At 37.8% G+C, this 17,915-nt stretch overlaps 1 protein-coding gene across 2 annotated transcripts in view; it reads right to left on the reverse strand.

Annotated features, from left to right (window-relative positions):
* CD2AP (CD2 associated protein) overlaps window positions 1-17,915 on the reverse strand; it is an 82,177-nt gene that overhangs the window by 14,943 nt on the left and 49,319 nt on the right. For both annotated transcript variants that reach the window (XM_032683673.1, XM_032683674.1), the window contains exons 5-11: window positions 17,462-17,582; window positions 14,955-15,139; window positions 11,396-11,504; window positions 7,822-7,913; window positions 5,446-5,550; window positions 3,401-3,437; window positions 2,959-3,021 (exon numbers count right to left, since the gene is read on the reverse strand). In XM_032683673.1, the coding sequence (XP_032539564.1) occupies window positions 2,959-3,021; window positions 3,401-3,437; window positions 5,446-5,550; window positions 7,822-7,913; window positions 11,396-11,504; window positions 14,955-15,139; window positions 17,462-17,582 (712 nt within the window). The remainder of the gene's footprint in view (window positions 1-2,958; window positions 3,022-3,400; window positions 3,438-5,445; window positions 5,551-7,821; window positions 7,914-11,395; window positions 11,505-14,954; window positions 15,140-17,461; window positions 17,583-17,915) is intronic.

Raw genomic sequence — 17,915 nt, forward strand, 5'->3', positions numbered from 1 at the left:
CTTTCTACTGACATGAAACCATGGATCACATTATTACACTACGAACGACAGCTAAGAACCAAGAGTCTCTCTGTACAGCAGCACAGATAAAGTTATTGCTTTTTTATGAATTCACCTTATCTCCTTTTAAAAAGATAGGGTTTGGGTTTTATTTTGTTGTAACCAGACTTCTTCCATGCACACAAGCAGCATAATTATCTCTGAGAAAAAAGGGGGGAAATGAATATATCTAAATTGCCGAATTTATTTTAGATAAAGTCTATTTTCCTACAAATAGATAGGAATTAAGTATAGATAATCAAACAAAAAAAGTTAAATTTATTTTTTTGTGACTGCGTGACCTAATTGAATACTGTCCAGAGCAGCTGACATATTACATGGGAAACTGAAAAATTCAAGCTGTTTCACAAACAGCTGAATACTTTTCAACCCATGTTCCCTAATCCTACCTTGTGGGATACCCAGAACATACTTTCTACTTTTTCCTGTAAAACTATGCCACAGTTCCATCAGGTATGCCCAAAGTAGTGAGGAATTAAAGAAATAATTGTTAGGTTACAGTTCCTTACAGCTACTGCCCTTATAGGTCAGCAAATCAGTAAACTGGGATGGAGAGAGTGACCTTCAGCTTTGATTCTCCCATTCTCCCCTCCTGTGACTTTGCTTTTAACCAAGTATTGATCTGATGTAAAATGTTTGCATATGGTATGGATTTGGGAGCAGGGCTGGATATTTGCCTTAGCTCCCTGTCAGCAAAGTGCCTGAACTGCCAGGCCTGTGACTGATTTACTGTGGACAAGTCCTGCAGCCACTGAGTGTCAGTCCTCCAACCCTAAAATGGGAAGAGGCCAGTTTTCTTTCACACAAATCTCTGGAAGTAAACAAATCCCAGAGATCCTTCTGCCAAAAGCATTGTCCAGGGTAGAACTGCCTTCCTGCTTTGGGACACTTGAACATCAGCAGGAGCTAGGAACAAAAAATCTAAACTGGTTGGTGACACCTTCCAGTCTCTCTCAGCATGGAGTTAAAAAACCAGGATAGCGGAGCAGTGGAAGGATTTGCCACACGGTGGTGCTGGCTGCCCTGTGTAAAGCAGCCCCTCAGGAGCGCCAGCCACTCCTGCCTCCTCACCCTACACATTTACATTTTAAATGCCCAACAGCAGCCAATATTAACTGCAGATCAGCTGGTTTTATTTAAGCGGTGCTGAACACAAGTTGAGAACTACCCCTTTAGCTTTTAAGAATAAGTGGGTTCATAAACAGGGCAGAAAACGTGCTGCCAGCAAATCGTATCCCTGAATTCTTATCTGTCAGTTTTCCCTTCAATTACTTCCACTCAAAATCTGAATATAAAAACTGTATACAGCTAAGTGGAAAAAGTCAATACCAAAGGTCAAGGTTCACCATGAGCACAGAAACTGGACATTTCTGCTGGACAAAATGACATGCCTCTTTCTGGGATTTTGCTCTTCAATGAAAAAGAGGGTTGGCTTAAAAATGAGCAGTTTAATAATGGAAATAAAGATACTAATCTGAAGGCATTTACACTGGACAAAAATTTCTACGTGACACCACTAAGTGTCCTTCACTATAAATACAGAAAGACTTACAGGAGTACTGCTTTTAAGTTCTGATCACAATTAAAGGCAGATTTATTAGTCTCCCAATAGGCATAAAAAATTACATGGTTTGATAGCTGGTGATTAGAGCTGCTCAATTAATACTTTTTTTTCCAAAAAGTAATTACAGAACGATTTCATACTTAATGAGTTTAATCACTGATATTAACGTGGTTATTCTTCCAAAAGTACAACTGCACTGACAAATGGGCATATCTTTCAGTCATACACTGCTGCTATCTAAAAAGTAACTTTTAAGGCCTGACCTGAAACTGAATACAGGACAAACTTTTCCACCATCACTTCCTGTATCTCAGTAAAGGATGGTTCTCTACTTTATGTAATTTTTCAGAAGGTTTCACCTTCCTAAGTATTTTGGATGGTATCACTCAATATTTTTTTTTTCCTATATTCCTCCACGAACAGTTGAGCTCAGCTATGTGAAGGTTAACACCAAGATACAAACAGACCAGTCTAAAATTAAACTTATTTCCATTTAAAAGAATTTAAAAAGAGACTAGTAATCAAAATTTTTGGAATCATACAGTTGATCTCAAGTCACACCTGGAGATACTGTTCCAATAGATAATAATAATTTGTAATTTGGTTAAGATGCAGTAACATTAGAACTTCTAAAAGGCCCAACCAGCACATTTGTTTAAGCTTCTCACTTTTAAACATAATCAAAACACTGTGACTAGGAAAGCTTTTCAAACATCTAAAGATGCCTTTCAGAAATGTGTTTGGTGTGATAAAACCAACAAAACTGCCCTTTAAATTTTAAGAATAGAGCAGTAAACATCTCCAAATTCTGTGGAACTTGAAAACATGGAATATATCAAGAATCAACAGGAAAAGGAATCTCTGTTTCTGAGCATTGTGACTGTAACATCTGTCTAAGGAGTGCTGTAACTGTTCTGTGCAATTCTTCCAAAATATTTTCAATCAGAGACTGATTTTGGTCAAAACCTTCAGAAGCAGCAGTTAACCTTTTCATTTCTAATAACTTATTACTGCTATTCAAAACTGCAGTCACTGTCACAAAACTACCCTTACAGGAATTTAATTTAACTACGTTACTGTGCAGTGCAGTAACCCATTTTCAGAATTTAATGCAATAACAAGAAATAAGCATTCCAAAAGAGTGCAGCTGTTGTTCTAACCACTCCAGACATTTCTGTAATATCACAAACACAACAATTTCAGCAGATGGTATCAAGAGAGTCTGTATGATGTCTCCTGAACAGGGAGCCTACTTCCAGAGCAGACAAGCCAAAAAACTGTAATTTGTTTACAAGAGCACGGTCTGAAAGCCACCATGAAAAAACTGGTCTCACCTTTTTCTTCAGGCTTCAAACATGGGAATTTCTTCTCTCCAGTTGGCAGTTCAGGCCTTGGAGCTGAATGAAAAAGCAAACCGTAGGCATTTCTCAAAAAGCCTTAATTATCTTGGTCACTAACTAAAAATAAGACACACACCAAGCTGTGTTTATATTCTTTCCTCTGCAAGGAGTGTAATACCATTTATAATCACTCACTTGAGCCTAGAAAATGGGAGGCCTGTATTAAAATGTTCCAAAGTAGGCTCCATCATAACTTGGAAAAATAGACAGCAGAAGTAAAATACACAAAGCATGAAAAGTAACCTCAAAGTGTGACTATGGGTGGCTGCAATACTAGGAAATACAAAGCTACTTCTGAATTTTCATTTGAAATCATGCACTGCTTCTGAAATTTAGTATTTCCTCAGACATGTACCACCATACACATACTACATACCTGGACTTTTAACTGGAGGTGGAGGTTTCTTTGGCTTCTGCAAAAATGAAGAAAAAAAAAAATAAGAGTCAAACAAACAAGCAAACAGATATTCTCTACCCGAGACAGCCTCATCTGTGTTTTGTTTTGCATATTGTAACGTCAAGCTTGTTTATTAGCTGATTTCAAAGTATTTCACAAAGGAGGCAATCAATTTACAGACAGGAAACAGAGAGAGCTGGAATAATTCCTCTGATATCTCCCAGACAAGTAGCTGGAAAAACAGAAACAAAATGCAGGTTTCTTCAAATCAGTGCTTCAGTAACGTGTATAAGCAGCAGAGGGACAAAGAACTAATACCCAAGTACTATATATTTCCTAGTCTAAAGAATTGTTCTGATCACTCTCATTTTAATTTCAATATTGAAAACTTCAATCCAGCTTACAATCCAGGAAACCTCAATCCAGTACAATTCCAGTTTAAAAGAGTAACCACATAATTTTTCGGACCAAAAATTGTCCCTTTCACTAAAACAAAAAAGCTTCTAAATTAAGTATCAGAGTAATGACTTCAACTGACTTCTAAATTACAAGTGTAAGAAAAAATAATCAGCAGCATTTCTCTCATAAACACTGCAGTTACAAGAAAAATACTCCTTTGAGTTTCCTTATCACTGTATATTTAAGTGGGAAAGAGGATAAAACTACTCTAACCATTAAAAATTTACACAGTATCAGAATGCAACAGTTTGTACATGGAAACTGCCTGTTCTGAAACACAGTCACTCACTTCTTTCACTTCCCTTAAAGTGATACAATTGAATTTCAATCAAAGAGGACTGGCACCTCTCAGGACTGATCTCAGTCACTCATCCCCAGAATCTGATTCAAGAAATTGCCCTAGAAGAGTTGCCTTTATGGTTGTACTAAGGACCAGGCTCACTCATAAAAGATCACAAAAGCCTACAAAACTACTTGTTCTTTATCCAAACACTGCTGAAACCATACAGGCGCAGTCTAACACAGCCCCTCCAAAAAATGCTTCATAGTTGCTATTTTTAAAACAGTTGCTATGGATAGATTTCATTTCTGTGTCCCTGCTGCTATTGCATAAACTTTTCTTAATGCACCAAGATTTTATTCTGACGCATGAAATGTAATTAAGCAAGTGGGGAACTTATATCCAATTTCTTGCTCTAGTTTCAGAGGACACAAAAGCAAGGGAACTTAGGTAACAAGACTGTATTTTCTTTCTTTCCCACAAAAGCAACTACATTATCCAGCTGTGCAGCATTGCTGCCTATATCAAAATCAATTTTTGGGGTAGGTAGATTTTCTGTGTAAGTGAGGCAGCTTAGGTTAAATGATAAATAAGTAACTCCTGATCTGGAGCTGATTCCATCCCACCTGGAGATGACATACATATGTGAATTAACAGAATCAGCTTCGCTACACACACTTGACAGAACCAAAACACCACACTAATCTCAAGGAAAAAAAATTGTAACATGAGAACCAAAATTATAAGATCAAGGAGTACCATATGAAAACATGAATTTCTACGAGTTAGCACATGAAATGGTGAAAAGAAATCTCTAAATCCCACCTAAAGATTATCCTTCACACACTGTAACCTACTGGTAAGTGTTGACATGGAAAAAAAAATCTCAATCAGTCCCAGAGGAGTCATTCAGTTTTTTGCAATTACAAGTTACTTATGGACTTCAGATGGAAGAGACCAACTCCTTACCTCCTTTCAAAACAGTAAGGGTTTAATTCAGTAATCAGTAACACATAACATCACATTATCAGAGCTATATCCTTTTCCATATGATCTAATCATTCTCATTAATTACAGTTCATCAAGAAAAGCATATTTAAACACAGTAAGTTTAAACACAAGGATTAACCTTTACACCTTTCTTTGCTACAGCTAAGCCAAGACAAAGTTAAAACTGCCACAACTGTAATATTTTAAGCAGCATAATGTACTATGAAACTCCTTTATTCTTTGCATTTTCATCAATACTTTTCTGTGATACTGAATGATACATGTAAGAACTTACAGGAAAGTCTTTATCAGACTCTTGTATTTGAACAGCAAAGTTATCTGGGAAGAGTCCTTCTTTACCATTGAGTTCTCCTTTCCACCAGCCTGGCTCTCCAGTGTCCTAAAATAAACAACAGCTCACTTGAATCAATATTTACTTCTTCCCCAGGAGAGATACAGTTACAGGAACAACTTTTTTTCTTTTACAGACAACTTGGGTCTGAAACATTGTGTTTATAAGAGGAATACTTTGGCCACCTGAGGAATGGGAAACAGCTACAAATCAGATCAGGTTTGATCAGTTTTTGTTTTCTAAAAAGCAAGATTAAATGGTATTACATCATATATAAGATAAGGGTATAAGATCTGCAAAGGGAAGGAAAGTACACAAACCCAATTATGACCTAACACACAACATTTGACCTTCTCAGCTTCCTTGACCAGCAAGTTATTCAGTAAATACTTAATATGTTATTGGAGTGACACACAATTCTACTAAATAAAAGTGATTCTGCTGTGGTGAATCAGTTCCACTGCTCTGAGAAGGGTGAAGATGCAAAAGGATATACTCTGGTGAGGTAAAAAATAACCATATTAAGACATAAGAAAATAAAATAATGGAGAATTAATTTAGTGGCACAGAAATCCATTACATGATGCTACTGATCAAGGTCTTCATCCATAACAGAAAGTATGATGTTACTGGAATATTTTAGCAGCATAAATAACAGTTTTCCTCTGGGCCTCAGATCCAAAATTCTGCAGGTAAAGGAGTAAGGGGAAAATAAAATATCAGAAATTTTTTAAAAATCTGACCCTACATAAAACTAAAGGAAAAATCAACAGAATAAGGACCTGAATAGGTAACTAGTTCTGAAAGTAAGAGTTTGCTAAGGTTTTGTTTCTTTTTTCCCCTCTGTCAGCCTTTGGATTAAGCACTAGAGTCTGATTTCTGAACACTGTGCAGTCGTGAATGGCATAAGGCACCTTCTGCTAAACTCCATTTAGCCAGTACTGAGGACTGGTAGAGAGCCAGAGAGAACCCACGGAAAATTATCATCTGCAGAACAAACAGAAAAGAAATGGCCAAGGGGAACAGGCTTTACACAAAGTCTAAGTGCTGAAAGAGAAATCACAGAACAGTTTGGGTTGGAAGGGACCTTAAAGATCCCCCAGTTCAAACCTCCTGCCACAGGCAGGGCTGCCACTCACTAGCCCAGGTTGCTCAGGGCCCCATCCAGCCTGGGCTTGAACACTTCCAGGGATGGGGCAGCCACAACCCCCCTGGCAAAATAACTTGACACTTGGCAAGCCCAAAAGCCTGGTCTGAGGCAGCCACCTGGAAGTTACATTAATACACTCAGACTTCAGAAGATGGTTTTGGAGGGAGAGCTCTGCTCTGGACAGCACTTCTTGGCTCCACTTTGGACCAGCATATGCTGTGGATAAATTGGTTTAAAAAGACAGAGGCAAGAGACTCAGAGAAGATGGGGCAAGGGTATGCTGTGTTTTAAAAAATGCCTTTCATAACCACTCTTTTCCACTATTACAGTCAGTGATGCTCATAATATCAATTTTCTTCTGAAAAAAAATGGTCATCCTTTCCATAAAACTAAAATCCTTCTAAAGAAAAGGAAGTGTTAGTTTTCCTCTGCAACTGTGTGAAAACTGAAGATGAAACTTTCCACTTTTTTTAGGAAAGTCATTATTTCTTTAGATAGCAGCAGATAAACTAACAAAATGCTGCAGAGTTTTGCAGGGAAATTAGGTATGGGTAGGTTAATTTCCCGTTTAGAACCATCTCTGCAACAAGATGATCTACCAAAAAGGTGCTTTCAGCATTCAACACAAATGAGAACATTCAGATAAATAATCATGTTTCTCTAAATAGCCAGACAGTATCAGTAACTTCTGTATGGCTATTCTGAAATACCAAGTACCTCTAAGACCTGGACTTCATCCTCCTACTGAAAACATTTGCTCAGTTTTTTTCATAATACCTACATCAAAATCAGTAAATACAGATCTTAATTTCTCACCTCCTGACACAATAATGCTTTTCAACTACTACCTCTAGGTCAACCTGATACATCAACAGAAAAAAAGAACAAGTTCTGAACGTAAAAGTGCTATTTGCAAAGCTTTTTTAATTTCCTCACTGAGAAGGCATTTGGTACTGAGTGTACACTGATCCCACTGGCCTTTGAGCACTCCACAAAAACACCCACTCCAGAATGATCTTTAAAGTCATCTGTATCTCCACCAAGTGCAGAAGCAAAGAGCTGAATATCTACTCCAACAGACTCTCCTGCTTTCACATTTCACACATTAACTACTTGCACAAAATACACAAAAGCTTCACACATAGTTAGAGCAGACCAAACTTTCTTACCTTACTGATTATTTGAATGATATCACCTTCTTTAAAGCTGAGTTCATCATTTGAGCCTTCATAGGAAAATATTGTCCTGTAATATTCCTTGGCTGAAACAAAACAGTACAATTAATTTGGAGACCATGGGTAGTAACATACACAATACCAGCTCACTTCTGCTGTCTCAGAGCTGAGAAATTACCACTATAATCACACTTCCCTTCTAAACCAGCCACCTGAGCTGCTTTATGAATGTTCAATATCACAAGAAAAATAAGAGTATGTATTTATAGAGCAATGAAGAGAAATCTTTGTGAAGTCAGGAGTAAAAGCCCTAAAACATTTTTTTCACAACAGAAACTTAATTCAAGTCCTCTGATTTCAGAGGGAGAAAAGGGGAGTTAAAAGTATAACAGTTAAAATTTTAATAGCCCATCTAGCCCTCCCCATAGCATTATATATTCAATTCTGAGCCACTTTAAACAAGAATGGTTTCAAGCTTAAGAGTTTATACATATTTTCTCATTTCAGATTTCAAATTTGCATCCTAATTAAATACAGGCAGTTGTTTTCAAGTGACATCCTTTATTAACACGTGAAACTACAGAAACCTCAAGTACTTCAAGCAGCAGATTTGCTGAAATTCTGCAGTGAAACCAAGTAACTGAAGCAAAGGCATTCCTTGGCTAAGCACCTGAAACCAGAGCTCATCCGAGTGATCGACTCTGACAGTCACAACCTCTGCCACAAAAGCAAAAAGAATAATTCTTTCCATTTGATACAGTTCAAAACTAATCCATTTAAAATGGTGATAACAATTCAGGTGAATAAGCAGGAGGATGTTTTCTTTTCCCATGCCAGAACACAAACACCACGAGAAAGGCCAAATACATAAACATAGAATGTTTAACCCCAGCACTTAAAATAACTCAGTGGATAAAAAGGTTGAATTTCTGTATGTGAAGCATTAAGGAAGAGGAAGCAAACAAAAAGGACTCAAAGTTGCTGCTGTGACCTGTTTGGCACTGACAACACACACAAGCTGAGGAGCTGCATCACTCCCAGTTAGAGCAGCACAGCATCAAGTCACTATGAAAGTCATCTGCAATTCTTAATGACAGCCTTTGGCTGGGTGATAAGAAAATTAATGAGTGAATTGTAGTCAAATCTTTTTGCTGTTGTTACATTTTGTTTAATAAATCTTTAGTTTAAAAATGCACAAATTGTATTGTCAAATAAAAATCTCAGTCAGTGACAACCACTATGTTAAAATGCCAGTGATTGCCAAGCTTAAGAGACAGATATATAGAGATATCTAAGTGGATGTACATAGATATGTAACCACAAGAGTAATCCTAGCTACAAGAACTTGTATTACTTTGCTGCCTTATCTAGGGATCAAAAATGCTCAGCTAGATTGACTAAACTGTGGTTTGTGAAGAACTACAGCACCGTAAGAACCACGTCAAAGAGATGAATGTTTAAACTGAGGTCCAAAGAACAAAAATCACATTGACTCTTAAAAAAAAAACCCACCAAAAATCAGGTACACTACAAATATCTATCAACTTTGAGGACTTTATTCAGTAGTAATAAGTGTAATACCTTTCACTACATCCTGATTCTGTAAAAATAGATGCATTTCCTTACTGCCTGGGGAGTCGGCCAGTATAATCCTTTCTATCCTCTGCTCCTCCAAGTACTTCTCCCCTCTTCACACGCATCAGAAGTCCCACAGCAGACAAAAAATGGTGCCAGCAAGGGGATCTTTCACTGTTCTCCAGGATGGCTGGAGGCAGGGAGTCCTGCACCCTGTCCCCACATCCTGGGCTGTGAACCCCAGCTTTCAGCACCACCAAGAAACTCAGACATGTATGCAAAATGTATATACAATTTGCCACTTTAGCACCTTATTTTGTGAGCCTGGTATTCTGCCACTAATTAAGATAGAGTTCCATTTAACTTTGCAGCATTTAAATTTCAGTAAATATTTTTAAGAAAAAGTAGTTTAAAACTGAGTCTTTTCCAAAGAGTTGAGACTAACAATACAGTAGCAGAAGTCACAGATATTGTATCCTAACATAATGGGGGGAAAGAAGGGTCAAACTGTGATTATTTTATTTTTTAAAGAAAATATTTTTACATTCTTGCACCGGAGGCCAAAAAAAGCTTTCAGAAACAGCAGAACCCCACTGCAAAATAAGCTACACTAGTCTAAACACTTCAGAGATCTTTGTTTATCTGCTAACAGATGAACATAGTTTATTTTAAATTTGGTCTCTCAAAACTGAGGATGAGATACATAAACTATAATATGGTCTATATTAAAATAAAAACACTAAGAAAGAAATACAAACTTCCCTCCTAAGGTTATAAGATGTTCTTGTATGGCATCTATAGAGTATTACCTACTGATGTTCTCCTACAGTTTCTATTACTGTCATAATTAACTTCCTCTCTGATGTATTTGTTTCTCTGGGAAGCAGAGACCCAGTAGGGCTACTGGATTAGTCCAATTTCTCTGCTTTTAGCACCTGAAATTATGAAGAGAGCTAAATACTGAATGTTCTGAGTGTTCAGCACTGAATGCTCAGATTTTTTAAGCAAAGTTGGGTTAATTTTAATGCAAAATTTTAGACAAGTCAAATTTCACAACACTCAGGGCTGCACACTGTCATGCTGGCTCTTAGAGCAATAGCAGCAGAATGGTTTAAAAGCAAGATGTTGCAGTTTTCTTATTTCTGCAAATTATGCATTCCATAGAAAACAACACCAAAATAAGGTATTTCCACATAAAACAAAAATACACTTGAAGTTACAATACATAAGTTGAAAAAAATGTCTGCTCTGGAACCAGGGAAATGAGCTGTCTACACATCACATAATCAAAGTTAATTTTTTATATGGGATTGGCACTCCCACAAGATGCTTCGGGTTGGCTTAAAAACATCTCTCTAGATAGAACCATGCAATTTGGTAGCTAAATGAAGTCATAAATTCTTAGAGATGATAAAAAAGAAAAATACAAACAACAAAACAACAAAACCCAAACTGAACCACAATGAAACTGAATTACTGAAGGAACAGACTTCAACACAACATAAGCACCAACTTTCTGATCCAAGAAACTTTGCACAGAGTTACTACAGCTTAATACCATCTCCATAGTAAATCCTGAGCCTAAAAAGTACCTTCTACAACCTAGGGACAGAAATTGGGTTGGGGGACCGTTCCATGGAAATAGGTCTCCAGCATCCCGTTGGAACACAAAGCTATGCAGAGAGTAAATCACTTTGAACACATCAACAGAAAATTAATGCCAAGGGGACTGTTGCAGTAAAATTTCATACCTCAGACTTATTTTGTTCTGAGATACAATCCTACAAATGTTTTTGATTCTTTTTCTATAGAAATGTAAGCCAAAATTCCTTTAGACTTTTTTGCATTTGCAAAACTCCTCAAAGGTACAGAACATTACACAAAATCCCAGTATACATTAAAGTTCTAGATTTTAACACCAAAAAAATTGATAACCAAATACTTCTCAAGAAAGGACTCCCAAATAATAGATGTACATGTTCATCAGCCTTACCTTTTGGTTTACTTTCAGCTTCTGATTTTATTACTTCTGGTGAGTTTTCAGTTTTTGTTATACTGGGAAAATGAATTAGCTTTGATCCAGGAGAATGGGTAGGTAATGGCTGTATGAAGGGAAGAGAAATTTGTTAACGAAAATTCTTTACAGGTTTTATTTTTGATTAGGTTACAGAACGCACCAATTTTTCATTAGCTGAGATGATGTAAATTAACATTTCAATGAGATTCAGTGAGCTTTCCCATTAAGCACTTATCTTACTGTAGCTACTCCATTACAGACACTGCAATTAGACTTCCTTCTACTGACTAAAGACAGAGCACAGCTTTCAAACTGGAAGTCAACCTCAGGACAGGGCCAACGTACTTCAATTGTATTTCAGCAGTTCCAGGTGTTACTCTCCCATTAGCCTGAAAATTGCCTCCTCCAGCACAAAACAGAAGTTGTTATTTATCAGCTCTGCCAGAGGAACTCCCTGACAATGCTTACTTTGCACTGGGATAAGGCAGGAATATTCAGCAGCCACACACCACCTCAGACAATCAGTTTTAACTACTCAGCCAAATGTAAGAGCACATAAAAACCCATCCCAGTTTCCCTTCACTCTTAGACATTTGTACAAAACAGGTGAAGTGTCACTCAAGACTTCTCCTGAATGAAAACCACCACAAGTTTCAGAGTTAACATCTAACCAAAATAAATATTACAGTATTTTTTTTAATATTTTTCCCTAGAAGACTTACTGAGCTGCCAGATTCTGACAGCTTCAGCTGCATCCACTTCTTCACAGCCCAACGAGCTACAGAGTATGATCTTACAATCAGTACTTACCTGAGCAGCCCTAATAGCACTACTGATGTGAAAAATCCCACTGCCTTTAGTAACTCTGTTCATTTTCATTTACAGTTCAACTTTGCAGATTTTCTACTGTCAGAGAAACTAGATTTGCTCTCCCCAACACCAGACAATGCCTGTAGGCTGGTATTTGGTACCTCTGTCATACCATAGAGGAAGCCACGGTCAGCTGGGATGTTCCTGGAGGACATATGCAATTTAACTCTCTCCAGAATGGTATATGAAGGAAGCACTAAAATAACCCACCTACGAGATTAAACACTTCCAACATGGAAATAGTTCTCTATATTTCCCCCTTCCAAAATGAGATGCAATTAGAAGTAAGAGAGGAAGTCTAGGCAGGCAGGGTATAAATAGCTGGAGCCCAGGCAGGATGCTGGGACCAGCTGAAACAATCTCCTGCAGCAGCATAAGTGCCCTTGAGAACTTCAGATACATCAGTACTCAGCTGTCCTGTGCTAAACTGTCTCTGAATTTCCCAGGGGAAAAGAGCCCTCTCTACTCTAGACAGCTTTTTTTTTCCCCTTACAGACTTAACGACAGACAGAATGCCCTTCCAGCATCCCTTTATCTAACCCTGAAGCAAGTTAAGCACAAATCCAAGGAAGCCATCTATTTTCCCAAGACCTTCACGAGAGTTACCTCCCTTGGGCTCTCCATGTTGTTCTGTAAGTCTGTCTGCCTTTGGGATGACTCTGGCAACAAGCGGAAGAGGAATATTAAGTGCTAAATGAAATTGTTTATTTCTTTGTCACTAGGCTATGCAAAACTGTTTTCTCACTTCATTTCCTCTCTTGCTGAGAAACGGCCTGCAAGAGATTTCCAGAAAGGCCAACCAACAAAACACAGCACCAGCATATTTTATTGTTTATACACAGTCAAATATGAAAATTCAAAAGGTCTGAGCAGACTTCATATTAACTGAGCAGAGTTTAGACAGGTTCTTTATATTCCCAGGTAACAAGGAAGAAAGTAGGGAAATGTGCTTTTGAACCATTGGTCTTGTGACAAGAAGGCAAGATGAAGCTACGTCCTGTAGCCCTCGTCTAACAGCATTCACTTGAAGATCTAGTGATCCCACAGACCCCCACTTCAAGGGACAAGGTCTGGAGATATCTGAGGAAAATCAGTATGCCTTCACAGAATCACAGAATGGTGTGAGTTGGAAGGGACCTTCAATGACCATCCATATCCAACCCCCATGCCATGGGCAGGGATACCTTTCACTAGATCAGGTTACTCAAAGCCCCATCCAGCCTGGCCTTGGCTGGGCAACCTGTTCCAGCATCTCACCTCCCTCACCACAAAGCACATCTTCCTTATGTCACCTCTTTTCTTCCTAAGTCTCTCTTCTTTCAGTTTGAAGCCACTGTCCCTTGTCCTGTCACAACAGACCCCGGCAAAAAGTCTCTCTCCATTGCATTGAAAGGATGCAATAAGACCTGCCAGGAACCTTCTCTTCTCCAAACAAAACAACATATTCTTTAGGAGGTAACATTCCCCAAGCCTTAAACAGAAGGCAACACAGTTGCAACTTTCATTTTCTGAATCATCTGATGCTTCTGACTGGACCAGAAACAAAGAAGACATGCACCATGTCATTGCTCTTAGCATTGCTATTGAGGGAAAACACACTCAAGGAAATCTCTGTCCCTACCATCCTTCCAGGGACTCAGCTGACCTGCCCTACACCACTACAGTTACTTCCATGGCAGCAGAGGAAAAGAAATCAGTCAGCAAAACAGCATTAATAATCATAACAGACAAAAGACTGAAAGGGATAAAGGCTTTAAAAGCTTTCTTGAATTCATCACCTGAGTCAAATCTGAAAAATTGGACTATCTCAGCTGCCTTTAATTTATCAAAAGCTAAAAATCCATATATAAGCTCTTGGAATAAACAATGCATAAGTTCAAGATAAAGGACTGAGAATCGTTGTTGTGCTTTCAAGAGGTAAGAGCACTCTCGGGTTCAGATCAAAATAAAACTCAAACTGCAGCAATTCCACTATCATTGCATTATCTGCTCTCTCCTAAGCTCCAGTAAGTTCAGTATAGACAATAGAAGTGCTCCTTTTTCCACTCACTCATAAAAAATGAGGAAAAAAAATGAATGAGGATGCAAAATTCTAAAACTGTATTTTTCAGGCTTACATATCAGCAGTTTATGGAGCCAAAAGCTTGGCAGCATGCTCTGAAGGTAATGGCAGTTGACACCTTGAACAGCAATCTCAACATCCACCAAAACTTGAAAAAAAAAAACCCGAACAAAAACTTAAAGAAACACCAAAATATTCCTTGTTTGAAAAGACAAGTTTAACTTGCTCAAGAAGGCTTAACAGTCTTGTCCCAGACTACAAAGTCTGTTGTAAGGAGGATTATGAGAGACCTCACACTGCAGATGTGTTTGAGAGTTCGTTATGTCTTACACCACATGGCTCTGAAATGACAATCTTCTATCACCTTGGTTTTCCATCTCTAATGTTTTAAATACCAAGACATTTGAACATTTGGTATTTGACATCTGACATTTTGGAATCAATGTTAAATATATCTTACTTATAACTCATTAGGAAAGAAGCCTGAGGGGATTTGTTTCATTTTATAGGCAAGAGCCCTATGAGATGATTATGGTCAGAGCCCACATTTCTTAAATTATTTTTACAGGAAACCCCAAAATAACAGTATGTACCAGTACAAACCTTATCTTGCTTTTTATCTTCTGATTCATTACTAGGTAATCTTGTCTTAAGTTTCACTGAGCCTTCTTTAAAGATATCCCCAAACCCAACACCTCGGATTTTCTTTGGCTGTGCTGGTCCAGACGCAGGTTCACCCCCATTTCCTGGAGAGGTCACAGGTGAGGTAGGACTATTGCAAACAGGTTCTGAAAGTAAAATAAGAAAGGAAAAGTTATTAAAATAACTGAAATTATATATCTGTTTTTCTGGGGCAAAAAAGTGGAAGCTACACAGCCGTGTGCACTGCTCCTGTTAAACAGCTTTTCTAGGAATTGTAGTTGTAATACCTCACATTTGTTCTAGATTTATATTCAATATACAACGAATTGAAAAACTGAAATGACACCAGTATTGCCCTGATTACTCTGGCAATTAAGTCAATAGATCACTAATATTTCTTGCTATTTCAATTATCACTCAGGCTACACAGCCTTTTAACATCAATGTTTTCCATTAGTTTTATGAAACACTGCTTATTCATTCTCTGAAAATGGGGTTTTAGTCCAACATTTAAAAGCTTCTCATTAGCAGAGCTGCAGCCACAGACAGCGATGATCAATAAAGGTCCACAGTGAATCCAACCATGTTTAAAGAGCCACAGGAAAACACAGTGTCTCAGTGGTAGATGATGCCTCTCAAGGCACCAAAGGGAAATTTTCCTATTGCTCAAAATGCAAATAGGTAACACAACTATTTAGCTCTTATAATCTTTCAGTTTTAAGGGACCACGTTTATCCAACCCTCAGAAACGTATTTCAGAGAACTTAATTTTGGTGTTGAGAGCTTTGAGACTTTTTAATTATTTTTTTTTATTTTTAAGTTATGGTCAAATCTGTTGAACTTTAGAAACCAATATTCACAGGTAAACTACTTTTACGTGCAGAATTCCAGTAGACAGTCATGTGAAAACAGAGAGCTTTTACAAGCCAAATTCGAAATAGTCTCCACAACTTTTAGCATTTTGGTTAAGTTCTCTTCAGCCTATGCATGTGTGGAAACTGCAATAAAAATTAAAGCCTCTCCCCTCTATCATAAATTCAAGATATTTTGATGATACTATGAAGCTACATGGATCTTGACTTCAGTTTCTCACCTTTTCTCTATGCAGTTGCTCTTCACTCAGCTATATCCTCTCAGATATCTAAAAGGATAGCTGGACATCCCATTGATGAGGAAAGTTCAGGTCACATGTTTGAAAGACCCCAGCTAAGTGAATGAGGCAGTTACTGTTTCCCAGGAGTGAGGATGGGAAGACACATACTCAAGATGCAGTCTGTCAAAGTACTGAGCATTAAATATAAACCCTGGGAGGCTGAGGCCTGTTAGTTACTGACAGAATATACAATTACTTCAAATTACTGTTCAGTCTCACTGACTTCAGTATTCAGGAATTAAGACCAACACATATCCATTTGTAAATTTATCTCAGACCCCACTAAACTCAGGGAACTTGTCCTCCAAGGATACAGCCACTAAGCTATTTGCAACTTCAAGCCAAACAACTCTTGTTTTACACTACTGCAATTATTTCCACAATTTACAAAAGAAAGAAAAAAAAATCCAAGCCAGACTCTCCTTCCCTATGTCTGAGCAAACCCTTTTTTGAAACAATCAATACTGAACATTTTGTAAATGAGGGTGCACATTACCACAAGGTTAAAAATCACTTTTCCCCTTGAACGCTACACAGCTGTCTTTAACAATCAATTAACTCCTGTTATGATGTTCCCAAAAAACACTCCTAATTCCAGCAGTGTCATATCACAAGTCTCGAGCCTTCAAACAGTTCTTCATAGACCAAAATGTTTCTAAAGTGCATTTTTTTAAGGGAACAAAGTAATTGCCTGTAAAGCACAGTCCTGCCGGGCACCACTCAACACTCAGCTGTTCAGCCAGAGACCGTCTGCTTCTGCCTCAGCTAAACAGCCACAGCCAGAAAGGAACAGCTAAATGTAAATTCTGCCTTAAAAACATTTCATTGTTAGACTAAAACACAATGAAGAATCAGGGCTCCCTTCCCAGGGCTCATTTTAAGTTGAGGCTCTCCATACTGTTTTGATTCGAGTTTTAATTCTCAAATGACTTGGTTAAACATTTAAGTTTTGTGTGTTCAAGAACTCAGGACTGTGAGAATAAGACTGAAAAAAGCTACTAAACAAAAAAAATGATTTTGTGTCTAATACTAAAAAGGATCAACTCTGAACATAATAAAATTTCTAATGATAAAAAGCAGAACACACATTTGCAAGATCAAGACCTCGACTGCAATTTTATTTGAAGTGCACTGGGAGCAAGACAGGTTATCTTCATACTCAGCATCAACACTTTCCAGAATGAAACTAAATACTTACCCTTCTTAGGAAGCTTGAACTCTTTATAACTTTTGCTGTACTACAACCATAATACTCCAAATTATACCCAAGATCTAAGATCACTTTGCTAAGTGTTTACAATAAAGACAACACCACCTGTGTCATCCACAGCATCCTGTGTTTCTCCATCATCCGTTGACTCCAATTCCTTCACGAAGTTTGAAGGGAACAACCCTGCCCTGCCATTCAGTGTTCCACTCCACCAGCCTTCTTCTACCTGTAGAGAAATATTTAGCACATCACCAGTAGACCAATAGAGCAAAAGGAAATTCACTTCACTTATAAAACTCTACAAACAACTTGGGGAAAGTTCAAAATGACCACAATTTCTTTATAGAGAAACCTACCAAAGATGCAGAAACAGTATGCAAAAAGAACAATTTATTGTCACTTCTATCACTACAGCAGTGATCCTAAAACATGAGATTAGCCCCATGACAGTTAATCCAGAAAAGTAGCAAAATATTCATCAACTTTCTCAGGGTAAGACAGAATAACAGGCACTGCATGTCCAACAGAAGAAGAAAATATTAAACTGCTTAGGAACTAA

The sequence above is a fragment of the Chiroxiphia lanceolata genome, chromosome 3 (genome assembly GCF_009829145.1).
Source record: "Chiroxiphia lanceolata isolate bChiLan1 chromosome 3, bChiLan1.pri, whole genome shotgun sequence".
Lineage (NCBI taxonomy): Eukaryota > Metazoa > Chordata > Aves > Passeriformes > Pipridae > Chiroxiphia > Chiroxiphia lanceolata.